The 25,387-nt window shown below is 43.0% G+C and overlaps 2 protein-coding genes across 2 annotated transcripts; one reads left to right on the forward strand and one right to left on the reverse strand.

The window, feature by feature from the left end:
- The first annotated feature begins 751 nt into the window (after window positions 1-751).
- Window positions 752-15,907, forward strand: abhd2b (abhydrolase domain containing 2, acylglycerol lipase b). Its single transcript, XM_063196233.1, has 11 exons — window positions 752-921; window positions 1,211-1,284; window positions 1,377-1,603; window positions 1,806-1,981; window positions 3,467-3,634; window positions 4,687-4,870; window positions 5,808-5,900; window positions 6,560-6,661; window positions 8,134-8,203; window positions 8,323-8,407; window positions 13,540-15,907. The coding sequence occupies exons 3-11, from the start codon at window positions 1,392-1,394 to the stop codon at window positions 13,740-13,742; spliced, it is 1,293 nt and encodes a 430-aa protein (XP_063052303.1). The 5' UTR covers window positions 752-921; window positions 1,211-1,284; window positions 1,377-1,391; the 3' UTR covers window positions 13,743-15,907.
- A 360-nt stretch (window positions 15,908-16,267) lies between these two features.
- rlbp1b (retinaldehyde binding protein 1b) lies at window positions 16,268-24,564 on the reverse strand. The gene is made up of 8 exons (XM_063196234.1): window positions 24,543-24,564; window positions 23,412-23,460; window positions 22,264-22,392; window positions 21,618-21,816; window positions 21,008-21,186; window positions 20,575-20,733; window positions 18,300-18,410; window positions 16,268-17,049 (listed from the first exon to the last, which is right to left on the reverse strand). The coding sequence occupies exons 2-8, from the start codon at window positions 23,421-23,423 to the stop codon at window positions 16,921-16,923; spliced, it is 918 nt and encodes a 305-aa protein (XP_063052304.1). The 5' UTR covers window positions 23,424-23,460; window positions 24,543-24,564; the 3' UTR covers window positions 16,268-16,920.
- Between the last annotated feature and the right edge of the window lie 823 nt (window positions 24,565-25,387).

The following is a 25,387-nucleotide window of genomic DNA, read 5'->3' on the forward strand; positions in this document are numbered from 1 at the left end:
CGATACAGGTTCCATATGGACCCTACAAGATATGTACAGTTGTACCAGAGAGAGTAGATAAGAGAGAGGTTCCGTTGGCCCATTGTTTCCGGGTTCTACTATTGCAAGGGGGAGGGGTGGAAAATCCCCCTTTAGGCAGACCTAAGGACTGTTCTATACATTCTAGGAGCATTATGACACGTCCCTTTAGGCAGACCGGAACCTGGTCATGTTAGGTGCCCATAGAAACCTATTATGTTGGCATATCTCTATATACTTAAAGAATCTCTGGTTGTACAGTGTGGTGTTCCTATGCTTGTTTCCCCTCTAGAATGTCCCTGAATTTCAATTTAACATTGCAATTGTATAATTCACCAAACTGCTATGATATTCTATGTGTAATTAATATAATAGCTCTAATAAAAAACAACAGAATAATAAACTAGTAATAACAAAAACATTATTTATTATTATTGTTACCATTATTGTTATTATTATTATTATTATTATTATTATTATTATTATTATTATTATTATTATTATTATACACTCCCTAAGAAACAGTCTAAAGCACGAAAAGCTTATGATTCTTCCTTTCAGCACAGGTGGCATGCTGCTAAAGGACAGGTGCCATTCTGACTGGGTTAGCGTGTAGCCTAGTTTTAAAACAAATCCTAACCAAGTAGCTACTGTGTTTATGTGCCTCGCGTGACGCATAAGAAGCTCGCGCCCAATGACAGAGCCACATGTAAATGATCTCTGCTCAGCTGGAGGAGCTGGGTCGTCTGTGTTTGTTTTGGTCTGGTCAGCCACTGAATGGGTGTGATGTCGTTCATGATTCTGAAACTGGGAAACGTAATTGTTGACATGATGTGCTGAGTGGCGTATTAACCGCAATAATTTGAGAAGAATTTTTACAACAACATGCTGCGCTGTAACAGGGTATGTACGACACAAGTTTCGTTGGCATGCTATGCTACGACGATGATGTTGCGCAGATGCCATAGAGAATGACAGTGCTGTAGCCATGCTTAACTAGTCACAATAACTTGACCTTTTAGAATTAGTTTTAGACACCTGTTACAAATCGCAAATTGATCTCGAACTCATGAGTGTTTCTTTCTGGTTTCCGTAATGTCACTGTTGAGAGTGGTAAACTGACGCATGTAGTACAACCTGTCACCTGTAACTGTGCTCTTACGTGAATTCTACTGTCTAACAATTTAATCAGTGACCTGCGGTAGTGACCGCTTGGACAAACAGCAGTGACCAAGTTTTTCAGTGCGAAGCAACGAGAGCTGTCAGGTGAGGAAATCCTCGCCAGTGAATTCACATTTTATACCGAACTTTTATTGCAGTTGACAAGTAATGTGACTATTTATGTCCCTCTTTCCTAGAAATAACCCGGCACCATGAGTTCAGTCGTTGAAGGGGATGTGTACACCCTTGCCCCCGAGATGCCAGCCATGTTTGATGGCGTGAAGCTGGCAGCTGTCGCCACAGTCTTGTATGTCATCGTGCGTTACCTGAATCTGAAAAGTCCCACTGCGCCACCCGACATCAGCTTCCAAGACACCCCTCTCAATCACTACATCCTGAAGTCCTGCCCCATCCTCTCCAAAGAGTAAGTGTGACAGTCTGTCACAGACACTGAGAGTGTCGCACCCACACAGATCATCATGTGAAGATCACAATACATACTGTCCTGTTCTCTTTGTGCCTGTCCAGTGGTTAGCAGGTCTCTTTCTGCTTTGATACATTTTGCTACGAATGGGATGACAAAGTGCTGACTTTTACAAATGTGTCTTGGTGTGAATGCTGTGCAGATACATCCCACCACTGCTATGGGGAAAAAGTGGGCATGTGCAAACGGCCCTGTACGGCAAGATGGGGCGTGTGGGATCCCCTAATCTGTGTGGCCTCAGGAAGTACCTTCCCATGCAAGATGGAGCCACAGCCACCTTCGATGTCTTTGAGCCGTTAGCTGACCACATCACTGGAGGTAAGTGATCCTGACTCACACTAGTTCTAATCCAAACCTCTTTGTAAAGTCATTCCAGGAAAGTTGATTCAGTGTTGGCAATACTAGCAGTCTATTTCATTTTCATGTCCAAATGTTTTTTCCCCATAGATTGCAGATTTTTTTTGTCCAGCAAAGCCAACTGGTTTATTTAGAAATATGCTAAGACACCCACCACCTCTGTAGTAAATTTGTTTTCCATCAAAATGGCAGCGACAAAGTTGTTAAGCATTTCTAAAGGCTCTGTCTAGTGTCCAAGAACGTAATGTATTAAACCAATGTGGTGACGCTCTTCCCTCTTTCTGAACATTTTTTGCTAAGTCAGTGTTATATGGTGCACCCACACTGGTTGCAGATGGTTGGTGCCCTGTGCAAGTCTGGCAAAAAGACAAGGGAAAACTTACTCATTGGACCTTCACACTCTTAAAGTGATACTGTCCCATTTTTGGAAATAGGCTCATATTACACCTACCCCTGAGTTAAATAATTGAGTTATACCTTTCTCTTGTACTTTCAACCATTCTCTGAGTATGGCAGTGTAAATTTTACCTCCATGCTAGCAGTTCACATTGAGTCCTATGAAACCAGCTGGCGGCTAACTGGTCTCATAGGACCATTGAGAGTTCTATTTACTGTCAATGCATAGGACTCAATATTAACGGCTAGCGTGGAGGTGAAATTTGCACTGCCGCACTCACAGAAGGGTTGAAAGTACAGGAGAAAGCTACGACTCAGTTATTTAACTCAAGGAAAGGTGTAATATGAGCTTATTTCCAAAAATGGGACAGTATCACTTTAAGACAAGGCCCATGTTATAAGTGAGCTATTACCAGAATGGAAGTCGTAATGCCTTACTGAAGACTAGTCATGTCATTGTATTGTAGCACTGTGGTAGTAACAACTATTTCATCAACTATTACAATGTTCCACTGGCCAGCGAATGATTGTGCATTTTCTGAGGTTGTGTCGTGCCGAAAAGCGAGTCCCTGCCAGAACACGGGTGCCCTCATTGAAACCAATGACATTTGAGAGAAAATTATACTATTTTTGCAGAATTAATTACATAATTTATGAACTAAACATATGCTTATGAAACAGTACTCGTCCTCCACTTAATATGAGCTATTTGAATGAAACCGTAACATTTGTTATGACAATTCTTCGATTATTTTATGAAATTAATACTGAAATTATATCTAGCTCTTTGTAATTCTTCCAGAAGGAATGTAGATGCTTTATTGATAGGCTTTCCATCTTAAATTGTGTCGGATTTGTCTGCAAAAATGGGTGAAAAAATATCTGGAAAATTGGTCATTGGTTTCCATTGGTTTCAATGAGGGCACTCGTGTTCTGGCAGGGACTCGCTTTTCGGCACGACAGTGGTCCTCAAGGCAGGCCATCCGCCTCTGGGTGGGGTTCAGTCAACACAACGCCACAGTGACTGCATCACCTTTTTAATAATTACAGATGACATCACCATGGTGATCTGCCCAGGGATTGGCAACCACAGCGAAAAGCACTACATCCGCACCTTCGTTGGCTACTCTCAAAGCCAAGGCTATAGGTGTGCCGTGCTCAACCACCTGGGAGCGCTACCAAACATCGAGCTCACCTCGCCACGCATGTTTACATACGGTAGGCATGATGTGTTCTTAATCTCTGAAGACATGACCCCAGTCAAGAATTTGCTGACAGCACTGCCAGGATAGCAACGGCCATGTTGTAATGTATTACTAAAGCCTCTGTGTAATTTTGTAGCGGTGTAGTACTATGGTTATTAAGACATTTTAGCAACTATTACAACAGCAGTATTCCATCTGCAGCGCAGCGTGCATTGTGACCATGTTTACTTTCCTATTTTTTTAAACAATTTCTACAATAGTTTTTTCCATAATGGCAATAGAGATCATGTTTCGGGCATCTGATATCACAGTCTAAAGGAAGTATCAGAGACACTGAATATTTGGTCACTCAGTATCAGATTCGACCTCATTCCACATGGTAGGATTTAGTAACGTTGTGAAAGGAAGAGTATGACAAAGGCACAGAGGAACTTCATTGTGATTACCCAAACTTTTTTTTGGATCACAACTCATCTCATTTGAGTACAGTACATGACCTACTGCACAGTGAATGAATGGGAATCTCCAGACATGGCATACAATGTAGACGAACACTACTATTATTGCTAGAGATGCACCGGATCCTGATTTTCAGGATCCTGCCGGATACCGGATCCACTGCTTAAGATCCTGCCGGATCCGGAACCGGATACCGGATCCTACGAAAGGGTTGAAACACATAGCCTACTCACACACGTGGGCCCTTTTATCACGTTGGCTCAAACTATTTTGACTGAAAAGCCTCGGCTACCGGATCCTGGATCCTGGAACCGGATCCGGATAGTCTGAAAAACCCTATTATCCTGCCGGATCCGGAACCGGATCTTGGATCCTGTACATCTCTAATTATTGCTACTACTATTCCACTACTTTCAGACACCTTATTATGCTCCAGTGACACAGGCATTGTGGTGCTCTTATTGGACTTCCAGTTGTGCAGTGGATTTCATACACTTCAATGGCGAAATTTAACCGGAGCTAGCTGAGCGGAAATTTTACAAGAGTACGAAATGATACGAAATAGTGTGGATAATAAAAACATTTTTTGCAAACTACATTTCCCAGGATGCACGTGGGAGTATGCGGCCATGGTGGGCTACATGAAGAAGGCCTTCCCCCAGACCCAGTTCATCGCGGTGGGCTTCAGCCTGGGGGGCAACATCGTCTGCAAGTTCCTGGGGGAGAGCCGCACCAATCAGGAGAGGGTGCTGTGCGCCGTTAGCGTCTGCCAGGGCTACAGCGCGCTCAGGTGAGGGACTGGGGAGCAGGCGGGGGGAGGAGGAGGAGGAGGAGGAGGAGGAGGAGGTGTTTGTCAGAGTGAAGTGAAACCATTCCCCCATTGGGAAGTCCCATTGCTATTGTGACACAGCTCAGCACACAGCAGGATTTCCCACAGCACTTAATAGTTAAGGCGGTCACCTTGACAACATGACACCTACAGTAGCAGCTTTACTAAAAGTCAGCTAAAAAGATTAAGATTTTGTATTGTTAATGTACTTTCGAAAAAAAATTACGACTATGTTTGGGGTGTGTAGTATCACAATTCACATGTACTGTAACGGCACAACAAAGCCTTTAAAATCATAATTATCATGTGTCTCTGATGCAGATTAACCCTCTCACCCACCTTGACTTACAACTGTCTAGCTGGAAACATGGCACAGTTCACACTTCAAACTAAACGGAATAGGGCGCACCTTGCATCAAGTGTTTTTTATTTGTGCACAGACCGGTTTGGGGCACACGCCGAAACCGGTCTGTGCACAAGTCTGTGCACAAATAAAGGACACTTGTTTTTATTTGGGCCAGCACCCTCAAAATAATTAATGAACTCTGAGTGAAACCTGATGCCTGCTACAATTGACAGTTCACACTTTGAAATTGTAGCGAACTATGCGATGATGAGTGAGTAAACATCTTGAAGATGAGCGTGGTGTTCAGCTCACTGCCAGTGTTGCCAGATTGGGCTGTTTCCCGCCCAATTGGGCTGCTTAGGATGGCCGTGTGCGGGTAAAAATGGCATTTATCAGAAAAACCTGCCCACTTTTTGCCATAGAAATCAATAGAATTGGGCGGGATTTTGTGCTTCTAGGCGGGTTTTGAACATTTTTTGGGCTGGAAATCATCAGCCTCATCTGGCAACCCTGGTCACTGCAGCTCCTCTGTGGCTCGTGTCTTGCTTCCAGGGCCCAGGAGACCTTCCTCCAGTGGGACCAGTGCAGGAGGCTCTACAACTTCCTCATGGCCGACAACATGAAGAAGATCATCTTATCACATAGGTGCAGTTCATTTTTACAAATAGACGCACACATGCACGCATACTGTACATACACGCATGCACACGCAAGCATGCACATACACACATGTGCTCTTGCACACACACACACACACACACACACATGCTCTTACACACATGCATGTGCACATGCACACACACACACACACGCACCCTATCTTTTGTTTCACATGTAACCAAGTAACTGTAAAGCATAATCATTCATATTCCCTGCAGACTTAATAAGCGCAACAATCAGCCATAACATGTTTTGCTCTTGTGCTTTGTTTTGAAAGCTACTGCTATAAGATACTGATGTCATGTAATGTTCACATAATTTATAGTAGGAGCTCACTGAAAGGTAGATTATGTAGCATTGTGGCCAGAATAAGCATTGCAAATATGCTGCCCAGGCTAGTGCAACTGTGCTGTCAATTCCGAAATGTGATCTCTTCATGACCATTTACCATGTAATACACTAATATTTACGGTTCTGGACAAAGGTGATCAAGTTTTGTAGTCAATGATGTCTGTTCCTGGAAATTCAAAATGACGGACATGCACAAGATCCACCTTCTGGAAAGAAACTGCTAAAGGCATTACATACTCTACCTTTAAAAATGAAAGGCAGTTCTTCATTTTAACAAGACTGTGTGTTTTTAGGGGAAGCCTCTTTGGGATGAACTCGAGCAAGATGAAAGACACAGACTTGAGTTATCTCTACACAGCTACCTCTCTGATGCAGATAGATGACAGCATTATGAGGTAAACATCTCACATGACATGTCATACAGTATGTGCACTGTAGAGAATGCAGTGTTCATTCAACACCATATGGTCCCTATCTAATTTCCCAATTTAGTGTTAATTCAACTGTTTGGAGTGTTTAACATTGTTTTAGGACATGCAATGACTTTACACTCAAAGAGTCAAATTTAACACTAAAATTCAACAGAACCATATATTTGTTCCATATAGTGTTGAATTAAAACACTGAATGTCTACTGCGTAGCATGGGCATGTGCTCTGCACCCATGGGAGGATCGCTTCACTGACTCTCATGTCTGTTACATCATTATTGATCTCAAAGGTTGATTTTTGACACACTCCAACTCACTGAGCACCGCTCATCGAGCCGTGAAAGTAAACAGAATATGTGCAAGAATGTGCAAGAGGGTAAAAAAATTTCATTATTCACGTTTTTTTTCATGGTAGCACTTATGTGGGGCGGTTATGTAATTCAGTCACCCAGCATAACCGCACCAATGTTCACAGGAACACACACACACACACACACACACACACACACACACACACACACACACACACACACACACACACACACACACACACACACACACACACACACACACACACACATTGCCGTGACATTAGCTCACTTTGCAATCTCCTCCTGATCTGGGCCCAGTACTGGACCAGATGCAATCTAGAACCAGCTGTTATCGGATGTGGTTACGACTGCAGCCATTTCAAGAGATTAACTCTTTCATGCAGACTAGAGCCACTGTTGAAAGCTTGTTGGCACTGGCCTGCTGCACCGGTGACCCGGGTTCAATTCCGGCTCGGGTCCTTTGCCGACCCTTCCCCCTTCCCCATCTCTCTCTCCCCACTGGCTTCCTGTCATATCTTCACTGTCCTGTAACAAAAATAAAGGCCCAAAAAAGCTCCAAAATGTAAAAAAAAACAGCTTGTTGAGGATAAAATGCTAATGACTTAACCCCTTAGTGCACAGCCTATGTTTACTGTCACCAAAATTGTAATGGCTATTGTCTTAATCTGTTACATAAAGCTCCCGGTAATGTCATTGCAATGTTGTTATGATGTAGCTGAGTATTTTCAGAAAATAGTGAATAGGCCTACCGCTGACCCCGATCTGCACTTAATTAAGAAACTCGGTAATGTCATTGCAATGTTATTATGATGCAGGTGAGGTGTCCCAAAGCACCAAAGGCTTACCTTATATCATCACAAACGTTACTGTGAGGTGTCACAAACCATATTGTGAGGTGTCTGCTGATGTTGTGTAGTTTGTAGGATGACGTTTGGAGAATGTGAAGATGGTGTCGTGGTCCCATTAGAGTGGCTAGGATATTGGAAGAAGCTGAAAAAACGGTGCATCGTCAAATACTGACAAGTATTGTGAGCAATACAAATGCATGTTGCAATTGGCAGGACTTCTCCTTTAATATCGTTCTCCGCTTGTTTTGATATTAAAGAAAGTTCCATGGCCATGATTCCCTGAACGACTACTATGAGAAGGAGAGCTGCGTCCACTACATCCAAAATGTATGTATCATATGTGTTTATAGTCAGTCAAACATGGAATATGAAACCTACAAATGCACCTGAAACATCTAACAGGGTGTTCTCTAAAAAACAACTCAACATGTTGACATTTTTCGCAGGTCAGTGTCCCTCTGCTTCTGGTCAACTCATCAGATGACCCTCTTGTGCATCCGTCCTTACTGACGATACCTCGGGCACTTGCAGGTACACATTCATACATTTATTCAAGGTAGTATCTAAGTTTCTAGGCTCTAGTTTCTTCTCTTCTATTTCGGCCTCAAGATGACGTATTGTTAGGAATAAAAGGGACCCTACGCAACATTTGCAATTTGCAAGCAAACCTTTCTGAAGATGTAGATGACTGAATGAATGTTCTCTCATTTGCTCGGATGAAATGTAGAGAGTATAGTTGTTACATGGCTTATGGGCTATGAGAAGTCTCAACTATTGATAAAATACCAAAAACATTCAATCTTCAAATAAAAAAAACTAATGTTGCATACTGTCCCTTTAATATCATCACAGAGTATAGAAATAACACTTAATAGCAAATCTCCTTCCTCATGTTGTTCTAGCTCTTTAAAAAAGAAAAGTACCTATTTCTAGTTTTTTTTAGTGTTAGTTTTTAAATGTATTTATTTGAATAATTTCTAATGGGCTGCTAATATAATGGCATCTCAACCCTGTGCTGAGTTCCACTGAAGCCAGCTGGAGAGTGCCAGCATCCCTGTGTCCCCTTGCACTGGTTCTCCACCTTTAAAAAAAAGAAATAAAAAAAAATGGCCCCTGGACCTCATAATAAGCGTTCCGACGCCCCCTTGACCTCAACATAAGCCTGCCAACGCCCCCCTTTAGTATTAAAAAATACAGTAGACCAATGCCCCAAAATGGCAACTAAGCACCGCCCCCCCTCTCAGTTGTCTCCCTCTCAAAGCCCCACGAGGGCTCCCTAATGCCCCCTGGGAGGCTGTAGAGCCCCCGCTGAGGAACACTCCATTAGTAGCATTAGTGGCAATTTATGTAGAGTAGTGGAGGTTTAGCGGCTCATTGTGCTGGCACCATAGCGAGGTAGGGTAGGGTTAGGGTGGCCTCGTCTCATTCACTTACCTGTCTGTCTCCTGTGCATGTGCACAGTCACGAGAATGCCCTCCTACTGCTAATGGGCTAAGCTCTGTCTTTTTCTGTCTTGCTTCCTCCGTCTCTCTCTCTCTCTCTCTATTCTTCTTCTTCTCTCTCTCCCTCCCTCTCTCTCTCTCTCCTTCTGTCTCTGGCTTGGCCTGGCATGCCGTGTGGCTCAGACGTCGGTGCTGAATATTTCAGGGCCATGCGATCCCTCCTCCTGCGCTACTTATTTATAGGAGGTCCTGGCTCTGCTTCCTGCTGGGCCCATGGCCTCAATGGGTCACCACCACCACCACCACCACCATCACCACCACCACCACCACCACCACCACCATTACCATCAGTCACCACCACCACCACCACCACCATTACCATCAGTCACCACCACCACCACCACCATCAGTCACCACCACCACCACCACCACCACCACCATCACCATCAGTCACCAGCCACCACCAATGGCTTATTACTCTCCTGCCTGTTCTTACGATACAACCAACCTTGTGTGCAAGACATGGGCCCTTCAGCGCAGGGCACAGAACGTTGGGCTACTGTACACACTACCATAGACTTATAATGCACACAGTTCCACCAGTGAAATGCTGTAATACTTGGTAATTGTGTGAAAATACTTTACTGTCATAGTACTACACTACTACGACATTACACAGGGCCTGTAGTAATACATTACGACTTGACCATTGCCATTCTGGTAACAGCAAATTTATAATAGTTGCCATGTCTTAACAGGCTTGTCTACCACATTCCAGGCAGTCCTGCCGGTTAGCCAGCTCTCCAAACCTTAACTTGGTGTGTGCATACCTGGGTAGCTTTGACCTCAAAGAGTGCCGGCTGAAGTATGGGATGGGAATGGCTGTATATACACTTAAAATTGCAGTGTCAATATAACACTTAAAGAGTCGATTCATTATCTTCTAGAATGCATTTGGTCCCAGAATACTGTGTAAGTGTTGAATTAACACTTCAGTTTTTTCTGTTTTCAAGACGCAAGACGTTACACTTCTCAACTCTATTGCCGAGACAGTCAGCGAGACAGTCTAGCCAGCCATCGTACTATCTGGGACACGTGCCTGGCTTTGGGCTTACAACTTAGGGACGGGACCAAAACATGCAGTCAATGAGCTGGACACCATACTCATGCTATACTACAATGACACTTGGCCTGGACACCTGACTGGCACTGGCCTTCCAGCTCAGGGATGGGACTAAATGCTGTAGTACAGGGGTATTAAATGTCAATGAGGGCCAGTTTTTTAAATTTCCCCCAGGAAAGGGGCATGGTTGCCGACTGTGAATGAAAAAAATGACAGGACACTTCGTTGAGGTGGGGGTCTGGGGGTCCTCCCCCAGAAAGTTTTGCATTTCTTAAATGTTATTTCCTGCATTTTAACGTCCCGTGTCCCGTTTCAGCTCAGTTCAAAATCCATACTTTTATCTCTAAATTCCGAAAAACGTGTCCGTATTTCAAGGGGCTTGTGGGGGGCCAGAACCTTGCCGTCCAAGGGCCGCATCTGGCCCCAGGGCCGCCATTTGAATAGCCCTGCTGTAGTATATACAGGTACTCCGTCAATGGGCTGGATACTATGCTATGCTACACTACTGTGCTCCATGCTAGCCCAGCCATCGCACTGGCTTGGGTGCCTGACTGGCTTTGGCTGTGTAATGTATATAGTATGGGGTTGGCCAGATCACACGGCCACTTGTTCCCCCATTAGATGTGACCGAGCTTGGGCTTGAAACCGGAGCAGCGTGACGTGAGGGCGGCCCCTGAAGATGGCTCTTTGCTATTGTTGCTGTTGATGTTGTTGTTGTGTGTGTGTTTGTGTGTGTGAATGACAGGCTGGTCCCACAGCCAGCTATCCAGGCAGCCAAGGTTCATTAGCCCGTTAGGAGACACATACAAGGGTGAGGCCATCTGTCCTGTCTGCTGCAGAGGGGGGCGTGGTGGGGAGATGAGGAGGAAGAGGGGAGGGGAGAAGGAGGGTGGGGTGAGCAGGGGAGTGGCAGGAAGGGGGTGGAGGAGGGGGATTGGGTCAGGTGTATTATTGACACAGCACTACACCAGCTGTCTCTGTATGAGAGCCTGTACTCCACACACACACACACACACACACACACACACACACACACACACACACACACACACACACGCATATATAAACAAACACACGCCCACACACACACACACACAAACACACACACACACACACACACACACACACACACACACACACACACACACACACACACACACACACACACACACACACACACACACACACACACACACACACACACACACACACACACACACACACACACACACACACACACACACACACACACACACACACACAGTATGCTCAGTGTGGGCTGAAACATCCATCTGGGGATGTGAATTAGCCTTCCATCAGCCAGTCCTCACTCCCTCGCCTACTGACCCACTTTCTGAAAGCAGGCCGCTGCCATGCGGACAGTGATGAGGACGAGGATGAGGATGATGACGATGATGACGATGTTGTATGCCATGGTCAGGATGAAGGCTAGCGCACATGTCAGGCTCTCAGACAGAGGAGAACACACAGGTCACTTGTTGCGGGCCCATGGACAGAGAGAGGACTGGAATTGGGTCACCATTACATTGTTTTGTATACTATTACAGCTTAGCACAGAGCCTATGTTATAACCTTACTCTCACCAAAATTGTAATGGCTATGTCTTAATCTGTTACTTAAGGCTCTCAGTAATGTCATAGCAATTTTGTTATGATGTAGTTGAATATTTTCAGCAAATAGTGAATAGGCCCACCGGCGACCCCATCTGCACTACAGAGCGCCTTTAATATGATTTTGCCACGGGTCTCCAGCCAAGGCTGTCGGCTTGGACCTGCAGGGGTAATCTCTTGTCACGTTGGGGCCACGGCTGGGTCCCTGATCAAGGCAGCTAGAGAGAGAGACAGACGGATGGCATCAGGGCTTGACATTAACTTTTTCACCCACTAGTGGTTTTCCCAAATCACTAGCCATTCAGGTATTCCACTAGCCACATATTTTACATTGTTTTTTTCTTCCTTTATCATGATAGGGTACGTCTAGCCTCAAAACTGATGACGTGCTAAAGCAAGATGAGTGCATTGCTTTCTAAATGGAAGTAGAAATTGAGTCACTGAGCTTTTTCTTGGACTTAAATACTGTGCAAGCAATTGATAAGGGAAAAACACAATATCTACTATGATGTGTATGTCATACCAAGGAATAAGCTGCCAGCCAAATTGGCTAGTGACACTGAAAGTGTTACTAGCCACAGCCAAGTTTTACCAGCATTTGGCCGGTTGGCAGGTGCCAGTGTCAAGCCCTGGATGGCATTGCCTCACTCACTCACCTCACCTCACAAGTTCTATCGAATTCACCTTGAGTGTCGTGTATCAGGGTTGGATGGCGTCTCAGCTTGCCCTGTCCCGGGCAGATAGAGATATGTGGCCAGACTGTGAGATCAAGAGGAGGGTGAATGAGGGTAGAATGTGTGTGGGTGTGTGTGTGCTGGAGAGGGATGGCGAGGTTTGGCAGGTTTTGGGTGACTGAAAGAGAAAGGCAGAGGAAATGCACGGGGTGTCACCTGAAATCAAGCCACGTTCCTCGAAATCAATGAGGATGTCTGGCAATGACAATGTTTGGCATGTGAGGGAAGTCCATGCCTTGCGTGTCAACATTGTGAATGGGAGATGTTAGTCTACCAGCAGCTGAAATGTATCTAGTAATACAACATTTTTAGGGGAATTTCTGCCCATTTCAACATGCAATTGTATTGCTCATGCTACCCTTGACTTGTCAGTACATGATGACACAGCATTCTTTGTAGAATGGTCAGCATCTCAGAAAGGGCTGACCAAAAAATGCAGACAACACTATCCTTGGTAGTGTACCTGCTATGTGTATATGGACGTGCATATACAGTAATTGATCTGTACAAGTGGTGGTCGACTCTCTAAAATCTCCAATATAATAGTAGCCAATATCTAGTTCTATTGCTATGTTATTATTTTGAATCAGTGCAATTGCCATCAACAAAAGTGACTTCCTGCTGCACCCAAATCTCCACTCCCCTCTATATCTTGTGTGCTCTACAGAGCAGACAAGAAAATGTCTATTTCTACTTCTATTTACAGAAATGTCTATTCCTATTGTGTCTACAGAGAAGAAGTCCAACGTGATGTTTGCCCTGACGCTTCACGGGGGGCACCTGGGTTTCTTTGAGGGTGCGGTGCTATTCCCCCACCCCCTCACCTGGATGGACAAGGTCATCCTCAGCTACTCCAACGCTATGTGCCAGTGGGAGAGGAATCGACCCCCCTGCCTGACAGTAGCCTGCGCCATGAAGACCAAAGGCAAGGCCTAGCTGAACTCTAATCATGAGTCCTGATGGTGCTTTTCTCTCATACACACAAATGCGCACACATTTTCACCCTTTGGTACTGTCCTCCCTACACAGACCGCTCTCTTAGCCCTCCAACATGGACAGAAAGGTAGTGGTGTTGTAATGTTCCAACCAATGCACACACACAAAGAGACTTTGTTTTGGTGCAATAATTTATCAGAAGTGTGCTTCCTAATGAAGTGTGCGTCACAGATGTGTGTGCGCTGTGAAAGGATAGAGGCAGAAGTCGTCTAGCGTTGTTTTGGCTGCCTCTGCTCCTGTGGACAAAATAGGAGACGGGACACTAAAATGTCTGTGTTAGAGGTCCCTTGGAAATGCTGTTTTCCTCACATTTCAATCGTAACCAAACGGAGCCTTTACATAACTGTTGTAACAGTTGTAGTTGTATTCCTTTTTTTGTGTTGTACTGACATTTGCTGTCTATTTTACGAGAAATGACAAAGTAGCACAAATATTGATACTATTTCATACAGTAGAAGAGAAGCAACCCTACCTTGACATACTACATGGTTTACCCATGGTGGATGTTTTTATATGGACCTTCACAATGTCTAACTTCAGCCTTAGCTGTTTTTTGTACTGTAAGCTGCTGATGTTTTTGGGTAGGGCTTTAGAAGGGACACCTGCTGTCTCATTCAGTCTTGCGTGCGTTACTTGCGACCCATTGTGATCTCTAAAGTTGCCTTAACTGCCTCACATGGCTTTTGTGCATCAAGACCTTACTCAGCTCTCTGCTCTGTGAAACAGGTGCTCCCCCTGCTGTAAAAATGGGATCATGACAAGCGGCCCTTAGCTGTAGAGTTTCACCACAGTGATTCACCATAGTAATTATTGCAGTGAACTGTGTACTGCGTAATGGTGAATACTAACCTTGCAAGACTGCTTTTAACATTAGTTAGCCAGTACTCAGTAGCAATGGGTGGTGTTTTCAAGGCATCGCACTAAGATGGGCCCACTAACCAAGCAGTTATAAGCAGAGTTGTATAAAGTAGAGGAAGAAGTACTCTTACAGGTGTAATCACAACACTTGTAGTATGATGATATTACAAAGTTGAAACCATGTAATATCATAGCAATAGTATTGTAATTACATCTCTAAGAGTACTTCTACCTCTACTTTATACAACTCTGGGTATGAGGTAATTACAGGGTATAATTTAGCCCACATAAAAGTGGTTGGCGGCATCCTGTTTTTCATGAGGGGCTACAAATGGTGTTTGTTTTTGCTAGTGTGTATGTTCAGACACAAATTCTTGTATTTTTTTACGAGACATTTTAGGATGACTAACCTGCTGTATGCAGGACACAAGAAGTGTGTTTTTAAGGTCCTTATGTGGTTCTTTACTTCTCTAATTCATTTCCATGATTATTTCACTGGTTCACACGGCCCCCTGTGACGTAGGATCCCCTCGTGTGCATTATTAATAGTCTTCCTGAAGGACCCCCAGTGTGTGATGGCACGTGGACGGTTTGCTCGGTGGTAATAAGGGCCACATGTGAACATGAAGTGGAGTCACTAAAGGCCAGCCAGCATTACAGCCTGTTTGTTGCTCTCAGTAGCCCTGCACTTTGTTTTGGTGTTGTAACCCAATACACAAACATGGTGGACACGGTGTCAAGTACTGACTCTTGTGCGTGTAACGTTTGTCTCAGGCTTGCCTCTGTGAATCAGTCGCAATGATCCGATCCTGGCTTTGTCTTCCATGGTTTCCACTTATAAGATATGTCACTGCTAGAGGAAATGACTCCTGGAGCGGTTTTCGCAGAGAGTCTTGAGGCGTTATGCGACGTCCCAGGAAGGGCATGGACCAGTAGCTTGGTTCGTGGAGTGAATCAAGATGAGGGCAATTTGATCCTGTGCATTCTGTCATTTGGTGTATTGTTCCAAAGGGGACTTGGTGTTGCTGACCAAATTAAAATGCATTACCACGACTTATTGAACTTCTTGGTATGATTACCATTATCGAGCCTTATCTTCCATTGATTATGTTTATTGGCATTATATCATACTTAGTTCTGTCTCTCTATGATCTTATTCACTGTAAAAAATAAATAAAGGGTAGGTTCCTGAAAAGGTAAATGTATATATTGTTTAAAGGCTGGAAAATATATGATGTGTTCTTCAATAAATCGTTTTTCTTGTATAACTCTTTTGTGAAATCTTTACCAAATGTTAAACTTACTCATAGAAGCCATTGAAGCCGCTTCTCCAGATTATTGTAGACAGATAATTGACAACCAAACCTCCATGCTAATTCAGCCTATTTTATCAAAATAGCATATGTATATCTTCAGTTCAGTTCAGTTTGGTTTATTTGATAGGGACAGATACACATCATGTAGGCTATGCAAGCCCAACAGAATAGCATACTGTTTATATAAAGATATGGGTTTTTTTACCAATCAAGTCAAAATGTCTCATTGAATCAAGTCGTGTAGGCACTGGTCTTTATATACAGTTTATTGTACACATGGTATTTTGGGTACAGTCATATTGGTGGCAAGTTGGGTATTGGCAAAATGTTATACTTACTCTTTGTGCGTACACACGTTTCCCCACTGAAGTCAAATAAAAACAAAAAAAAGAATAGATAGATACTTAATCTCAAGAGCAGCATTATAATGTGGACAAAAACATGGAAAGAGCCTTCAAGACACTACAGGTACGGTAATGGGTGTATTTGATGGTGGAATGAGGTGGGGGGAACAATTTGGCAAAATAGGAACATCCTAGAAGAACAAGCTGTTCTCTTCAGTCCTGTTGCAATGTGTTAACATGCAGGAAAATAGAATTGGGTTTGGCTTTAAATAAAACTAATCTGCAAAATACACCCACATGGAGCTAAAGGCCTGCAGGTTCCATACCGGCTATACCTGTATATGGACTCTGTGCCTTCAGTAGCTGGCCAGCAGTAGTATGTAGCAACTGTGGGTCTATCATGTGGTATTGAGCAGCCTCAAGTGGAAAAGCAGTGATCACAGCAGCCAAAGGGCTTTCTCTTGTGGACCCCCCTCGCTTTCACTCCTTTGGACTCAGACCGCTCACAAAAACCTACATTTGTCATAAAAGGAATACCAATATCATAATATTATTTCCCCTCCCCTTTTATTCTACATGTGTGTGGGAACAGTTTTGTGCTCAGTCGAACAGTTTTCCTGCTGCAATTTTGCCGTCGTATTTGCCGGCTTTGCCATCGAATTCTGAGGGGAGGATGTCAGCGTCAAATTCCTTGTAATAGGTGTCAAGCTCATCTCCGTGGACAAACACCTGTGAGAAGAGACAGAGGGACAGCCATTAGCAGAGGTGGAAAATAGTGGCGATGGGCCCATAGTATACCTTTTAGAAAATGAATACTACAGTGACGATCTAATCTAGAACAGCCAGGGAAGGTGACAGAGGGGGGCAAAAGGGGTCAGTTGTCCTAGGCCCAGGGAGAGGAATGTTGTTTGAAAATGTTGTTTGAAATGATGTTTGTTAATTTTGTCCTGGGCCGGGTCAAAGCTGTCAACGGCCTTGAGAACAGTCTACTGTAATCCACTTTTTATAGCACCTTGATCTATTTCATAATAAAAGCTGCTCGCAGTGCCGCTAGTGTAGGTTTTTTTTCTTTTATAACCAAGCTGTTTTCATTTTGCTAAGTGGTTTGGGTGTGTATGATCAGCACACCAAATCCATTCAGTCATTCCGGGTCAAAATACTTTTTAAGGTCAACCAATATAATCGGCTATTGACGTGATTTTGGCCGGATGTCTTTTTACGATGTAGTGAAAGATCAGCACAGTAAGAAACAGATTTCATCCAGTAATGTGAAATATAGCAATATTGTTGCTTTGGCATGTGTAGCATAGTGTGTGGTCATACCCAATGTACAGCCCTAAAGCAATATTTGCACTTAGCCTGTTGCCTTGGAAAACATGATTAATTCAAAAGAAAAACAAAACTAACAAATAATCTAGTACCAAGTATCTCCAGGAGCTTGGCCAAAAACATTTCCATGACTATACCTGCACTAAAGTATAGATTCTGCAGTATTACAAATTTGAAGGCATTTGTTTGCATAATTCACACTGCACGTTACCCTTGTAAGGCTGAATAGTGCTCTTTATGAGATGGCTACATGCAAACGAGGAGCTTTCATAAAAGCATTAACACGATTGTACCTTGTGCCTGGACTAAAAATGGACTGGGCAATGGGACAACACAGAGGCCATTTTTCTCAGCTTAAATGTTTGCACAGTTATATGGGTTACATAGCCTTTGTTGGGCAGAATTGGGGTCTTGTGAAATGCCTGAACATTCAATTTTCCGAAGTTGGGGGCGCCATGCCTCAGTGAGCTAAGGTGCTGCCCCAAAAAGGCATGGACCAAGTTTCGACTCTGACGGATTCATTTGCCAATCCTTTCCTGTCTCCCTGTGCCACTCGTCTTCTGTCACCATATTTGACTGTCCTGTTTGACTGTGTTTAAAAAAAGGCCAAATAATAGCAATTTTTAAAAGACTTTGAAAGTTGAGCTTACTCTCTCCAGGAGCTTGCCCTTCATGAGGGGCTTGACGACGTTGTATGTGGTGGTGAAGTACCAGGGCTGGTGGATGAAGTGGACAGCCTTGAAACGAGCTGGGAAGGAGTCCTATGGGACCACAACACATTGCATTACTTTACATTACATTACATTACATTACATGCAAATGAAATAAAGGACTTAATGTCCTACACCACCAAAGCACATTACAGTGCATTACAGCAAATAAAAAGAATGTGTCAAAGTACACTGAAAGAAAATAATGGGAAATCTTTCACACTTCACAGGGGATTCCTACACAATGGGAGCATACTACATTTTTTTTTACATCAAATAAAATAATGTACTTTAGAATACAACACACTGAAAAAATGGGGCAAGTCATCCTGTCTATACAGATCAATAAATCAATATTTCATTCACTCATTGATTTAAAATTGGATTACAGTATATTCTATTTCACATCAGTACAACTATTCAGATGTCAAATCTACTGTTGAGAAGTTCTGAAACAATGAAAATATCTGCAAATTCTGTAACTTTTTTTAACCAAATGGTACAAGCGTATTCCAAAAAAGTTGGGACACTTGATATTTTGTGAATAAAATGCTGGCAAAATGCTGGCAGTCTCAAAACATTCAATCCATGCATAAGATGCACAATGGCACAAGGTCAACATAGCAACTGTTAAATCGAGGCAAATGTATTGGTTTGAGGGAAATATGTGTTCATTCAAAATTTGACCCATGCAACAAATCTCAAAAAAGTTGGGACAGGGCCAAAACATGTTGTAATAGTTGGAGAATTCTAAAAATAACACACTGAAGATCATTTTAAAAGGAGCTACATTGACTGCCAACTTGAATGCACAAATAAAAGACCATCACAGAGAGGCTGTGGTTCAGTAGTGGCTCAGTAGTGAATATGTTGAAGGACTAATTACTGATCTATTACACAGAAAGATTGAATTATCAAATAGGCATATACGTAAGGCCTATTTCCGTACTGTAGAGTTCTGTGAAATCATTGCACGAGTTATGAGATCATGACATGCCCATCATCAATAAGCAAACTATGACATTTAACAGTGTTGCATGTGGCAAAGCACATTCTAGATGGACATAGAAGACATGTGAACCTGTCCTCTGATTACAGAACGGAAAATATTTCATCCTTTTTTTAAATCATGGAGTCGTGCACCCTCCTGGTTACATAGAAGATGAATACTTCCGCTTGATTTAATGGACAGTTTAAAAGACAGTGTATGATGGTAAGGGGTTGCAGTAGTGCCTTGGTTATGGTCTTCTTACTGATGTGAAGCGTTAAGAAGAAGGCTGAATGATGTACAGATTTTAAACGGCATACAAAGCTACCAAGAAATTATATTTTGGTGCACCGCCTTTAGATATTTCCAAATAATGATGGCAAATTGCATTCTCTATTAACAGTATCGTTCTATCGTAGAGTAAACAGGTGACAAAATTGTTTTCTTGCAGTCAGGATATGCCACATATTAAGCATAACAAGAAGAACACACCCATCAGTTGAGGGGCTGAAATCATGCCTCACACAGAAAAATATCTATTTTTCTAAATAAAATTACGCCAACAGTCAAAATATTTAACTGTTAAGTCTCCTCCCTTGTGCTGTGTTTAGTCTTATCTAACTTTAAAAGCATTTTATTGGCCCTGTCCCAACTTTTTGGGGATTTGTTGCAAGGGAGAAATTTTAAATGATCACATAATTACCTCAAAACAATAATTCTGCTTGACTTTAACAACTGATATATTGTCTGTGCACAATGTTCTACCTTATTAATATATTGACTGTTTTGAAAATGACAGAATTTAGATTTTATTCACAAAACACCAAGTGTCCCAACTTTTTGGAATCCGCTTACATTGCAGTGTGTGACAATATGAGCCTTCATTGTCTCTTCAAGAGAGAAATTTGTTACGTGCAATGAGTGTGATCTACAAACAACGTATCGTATCGTATGTTTTTTTTTTATTTTTTTAACAACCATTAGATTACACTACATTATACTCAGCTTTTATCCAAAGCGACTTACAGTTATTTGCAGGGTATTGGCTACCGTCCCTGGAGCAGTATGGGGGTTAGGTGCATTGCTCAAGGGCCATGGAGTGTGGTAGGGAGTGTAAGGGTGGGATCCCTCTGATCTAAAGACCATGTCCTTAACCATTCGGGCACGGCTGCCCACAAACTTATCAACACAATTAAGAACACATTAACAAAGCAAAGCCATTAGTACCTGCAACATGTCCACCATTTTCTTAAGCTCAGTGGGTTTGATGCCCGAGGCCTGCTGCATTGTGAAGCCCTTGAAGTTCTCAATGATGCAGAAGCCATTGATCTGCGTCTCCTCGTTCTCCAGAAGATTCTCCAGGATCACACAATAGGCTCTCAGGATCTGGTAAACAGACAAACACATACACACACACACACACACACACACACACACACACACACACACACACACACACACACACACACACACACACACACACACACACACACACACACACACACACACACACACACACACACAAACAAACACTACATTATTGGTTTGGAGTTGTAATATCAGTAATCAGTAATATCTGTAATATCAGTACCGGTAATATTTCACATGATCTGATTGTATATGTGATCGTATGTCTATCAGTATCTGCACATGTGCCCACCTCGTCGAAGGTGATCTCCTCGTAGTCCCAGTTCTCGATATTGAAGAGCAGCACCACGCGGCCGTACTTGTCCCGGCTGGAGAGGATGCCGGGGTAGCCGGCCTCGATGGTGCTCCTTACTGCCTCTGGAGTCAGGTTCTCAAACAGCTCCGGGTAGTCACGCCTGAAGCGCACATAACCTGCCCACACACAAGTGCAGCGATTACGGTATATTAATACATTATATTAATTCAGTAAAGGATACAAGGCTGTTTGTATATTACACAGGATACATGACTGTTTATTCATCGCATTCATAGAGATACTATAAAGTAAGGCATGCACTGAGATTGCATTATATTGCATTAGACTCATTATATTACATAGGACATTTCTTAGAATATCTATGAGTTGCCTATGCAATACTCAATGCAGTACCCGTTCATTAGCGGAACAGGTACCACATTGGGTATTGCAATGGCAACTCATGGATATGTTCAGAAATGAAGAATGGGGAAACTGAATGTGGATGTACTGTACATTAGAATGAGTACCTCTATTGCCTATATCAGACTAATATATTTAAAAAAGGTCCAGAACTATTCTTGATTGGCAATGACATCTCACTCACCCTTCATGAGTTCATAGGCTCTGTTGACATCGAATTTCCTGGCACGGATGAATCTGAGCAGGATGCCGTCAGCTTTGTCCCCAAAGGTGTCGTTCACCCCTTTGCCCAGGTCGTCTCCCGTCTTGTCCTTAATGATGCCCCTCAGCTCCTTCACAGCAGACACCCTCTTCTCGTCTGTCTCCATCAGCTCATCTTTAGCCTGAAGAACAAAGAAGTTAAGGTGTCAAGAAACGACAAGAATGAAAAGGCACTCAGAGAGCGCAGGCCGTCACCAAGCCCGCCATCTCATACAATCACCAAAATTGTATCAGCTGGAGCCAATGAATCATATCAAAAACAATACCTCAGAGAAACGAAAGGAATGTAAACTTAATAATTAATTCATGTGTTAACAGTAAATGTCCCGCTTCATATTGTTAATTTTATAAATTTCAGTCTACACTGATTAACATTAAAATATGCTGCAATTCTAAGTAGTGTGTATGGGAGTTCTACAAGGCTACAGCAAATAAAACATATCAAACACTAACAAAATGTGATAAATTCAGGAAACGGAAACGGAAACGGAAAACATTATCAGCACAGTAAACTCTAAACTGTGATTTTACGAATTTCAGTTTGTTGCTAATGCTGCGGAGTAGGCTACCTTTTGCATGGTGTGGTCGGGCAGCTTGGCGCAGGGCCCGAAGACTGGCCCATGGTCCTTGACTGTCAGGTGCTCGAGTTTGGCACGGAGAGCCTGCTCCTCCTCAGACACCATACGGAATGTTCCAGTCTGGACGGAGGAGAGGAGAGGAGAGGAGAAGCAGGTGAAGGTGGCATCCGTGACTTTGTCTTATTTGAGCGTCTCGCCCAGTGCATTTTGCATCCAAAAACGATAAGGCAGAAAACAAGAAAAGCTAAATGCAAAACAGTAAAACTGTATAAACAAAATGTGAAAAAGGCAAAAACCTGACAGAGTTGGGGGAAGAGAGGGAAGAAGGGGTTGAAGGGGGGTCGATGACAAAAACAAAGCCTTTCACAACATGGGAACACTCAAGGTCACAAACACACACACACACACACACACACACACAGACACACACACACACACAGACACACACACACACACACACACACACACACACACACACACACACACACACACACACACACACACACACACACACACACACACACACAGCAGCAGCTTAATCTTGGGCCTGAGCCTGGTGCTTGAGAGAGTGTGTGTGTGTGTGTGTGTGGGGGGGGGGTGCGCGCTACGGGGTGTTGTAGACCTGCATCAATAGGGCCCAGTGTAAAGGGAATTTTTTGTCCATAATCTGCCTCACATGAATACACAAAACCCCTTAGTAAACCTTTGTCTGAGATCAGAGATTAGTGGCTTATGCGAGCAACTGTATCATTATCTTAAGACTTGCCATGTACTCTGTACATATCTTCAGAGCCAGGGGCCACGTGAGGAAAAGCAGGGCTTTGGATTGTGAGGCACCAATATGCCGAAATGGACAAAAAGGGGGGCATACTTGCATACTGCATACTGCATACTTCAGTGTTCCAACACCAACAACAACGACACAGCCCATAGCACCCCTTGCCCACCCAAAGCCAATCATAGATGTACCTACCGTAGACTAGTAAAATAACAAATCAAACCAGCTTAGGCATAGGAAATTGACTTTCCTCTGGTCTGGCAATATATGCTTCCTACCTTCTCTACATTTCCAATCATGTCCACCACCACTCCCTTACATAATAGCCTTATAGAGATTATATAGATGTGGATTTACTCACAACAACTGCCATGGCTTCCGAACTCTGGCTTTTCCCAACGTTGACTTCACTGTGAATAAAATGGAGAGATTTAGTACATGAGATGCTTTGTTAGGCCACAGGAGAACAGAGCAGTGCCTGTTGCCCCCTCTTGTCCCGACTTTCACAGGACTTGTAGCCCCGGGAGATTTCACTGATAATTCTCTTATTGGAGTATTGTTCATCTCTTTGAAACACTTTGTCAGGGGCATCTGCAGTAAGATCACAGTGTTTCAAAATTCAAGATTATAGACTTTCATGTTTATTAAACAGTTCCACGTTCAAAGATTGTAAAACTGTGTTCATAAATGATTCCACAAAAACAGATAGTAACGCAAACAGTTGAAGTTGCTTTGACGTTGCTGGCTACTGGAATACATTATTCAAAAACAAAATAAAAAGACACACTGCACAATCTTTTTCCAAATATTGATTTGAGTTACAATGCACTATACATAACTATACCAAACCAGAGCTTTGTGACGGCTTAATTTTTGTCTTTTCTTGACAATGTACAAGGTCAGAGGTCAGAAGCAATGCAAACACACATACATGTACCAACCACAGCCGATGAACTGAATGAAGATCACCTAATACCCTCTCAACCTCTGCAGCTGTCATCCCCATTCTGACTATCTTCTATGTTTATCTTTACTTCACTCCACAGTTTCAACATGACAACAACACAACAGCTGGTCTTTTCAATTATTTTTCTAATTAATGTACCATTCACACCCGATCCAGACTGAGCAACAATTAGAACACCAATATTGACTGCAGCCTATGGGAAATACACACAGATCACTAGAAAACAAAATATTCCTAATATTGACACTGTGAATTCTATCAGCAATATGAGTCAAAAATCCCCTTGCCAGAGATAGATACATACAGTACACACAAGAAGAAATGCATCAATTATTAAAATCAGAGTAATCAATTATTGATATTTTAATTTCGTTTTTTTTTTTCATTACGAACAACAACATAATCATTCAATTCAAGCCATAATAAATAGAAACCATCTGAAAGATGTATACATCATATCGCTTTCAACTGTCAGCCTCTGGTCTCCAAACCATGTCCTCAGGAAGGGGCCAAAGAGAGACTCACCTGGGTTTAGGACAGGGGTGCTGCAGAGGGGTCTTCAGATCCTGTGAATAGGGAACCTGGCGACTGAATGATTTGTAGTGCTGCCCATGCCGGGATTAGAGACGTCACAGGAGATTATGCAGATTTGTTTTTTTCTGATAATGAGCAAACACACACAGGGACTTGGGCAGTGGGAGGGACGGGAGTTACCGCCCATCAATCCCATTGGCCAATCAGGCACGGCGGTAAAGAAAAAGGTGTGGCAGAGAACTCCCATCAAGGCAACAGTTGATGTGGGAGAATGTGGGAGAGGTGTGTGTGCATGTGCATATGCATATGCAGGTGTGTGTGTGTGTGTGTGTGTGTGTGTGTGTGTGTGTGTGTGTGTGTGTGTGTGTGTGTGTGCATATGCAGGTGTGTGTGTGTGTGTGTGTGTGTGTGTGTGTGTGTGTGTGTGTGTGTGTGTGTGTGTGTGTTGTAAGTGTGCTTTACCAAGAGTGACTTGACTGAATTCCAGAAGTTCTTATTAAGGGAAAAGTAGCTATTGTTGCTCTGCCCTGAACTGCAACGTGATTTAATAGTTCCAATCAGCTGTTTGCCTCTCACATGTGAAGTCACGCACTCGGACTCTAGAATGTGCTTACTACTCACCTTGGAGATCTTTTTATAGAACTATTAGACATCGGATAACTAAGGTTCAACATTATAAATGAAAACACACTAAAAATGGCAGGTATGATAATGTTGAAAGGTCATTAAACTATAACCCTTTAATCAATGAAAACTCTATCATCTATTGTCTTTTTCTTCTTTCTTCACCTATTCTCAGGGTTTTTGGTTTATTTTGGGTTTTGTTCCTCATTTTT

Source organism: Engraulis encrasicolus, chromosome 4 (assembly GCF_034702125.1).
Source record: "Engraulis encrasicolus isolate BLACKSEA-1 chromosome 4, IST_EnEncr_1.0, whole genome shotgun sequence".
NCBI classification, from domain to species: Eukaryota; Metazoa; Chordata; class Actinopteri; order Clupeiformes; family Engraulidae; genus Engraulis; species Engraulis encrasicolus.

Coding starts and splice junctions, on each gene's coding strand:
- rlbp1b (XM_063196234.1), bottom strand. Junction 18,411..20,574: donor AAATGGTGGACATGTTGCAG/GTACTAATGGCT, acceptor GTGGTCCCATAG/GACTCCTTCCCAGCTCGTTT. Junction 17,050..18,299: donor AGGGCAAGCTCCTGGAGAGA/GTAAGCTCAACT, acceptor CTCTTCTCACAG/GTGTTTGTCCACGGAGATGA.
- abhd2b (XM_063196233.1), top strand. CDS start 1,392: ATGAGTTCAGTCGTTGAAGGGGATGTGTACACCCTTGCCCCCGAGATG. Junction 1,982..3,466: donor AGCTGACCACATCACTGGAG/GTAAGTGATCCT, acceptor TAATAATTACAG/ATGACATCACCATGGTGATC. Junction 8,204..8,322: donor GCGTCCACTACATCCAAAAT/GTATGTATCATA, acceptor CATTTTTCGCAG/GTCAGTGTCCCTCTGCTTCT.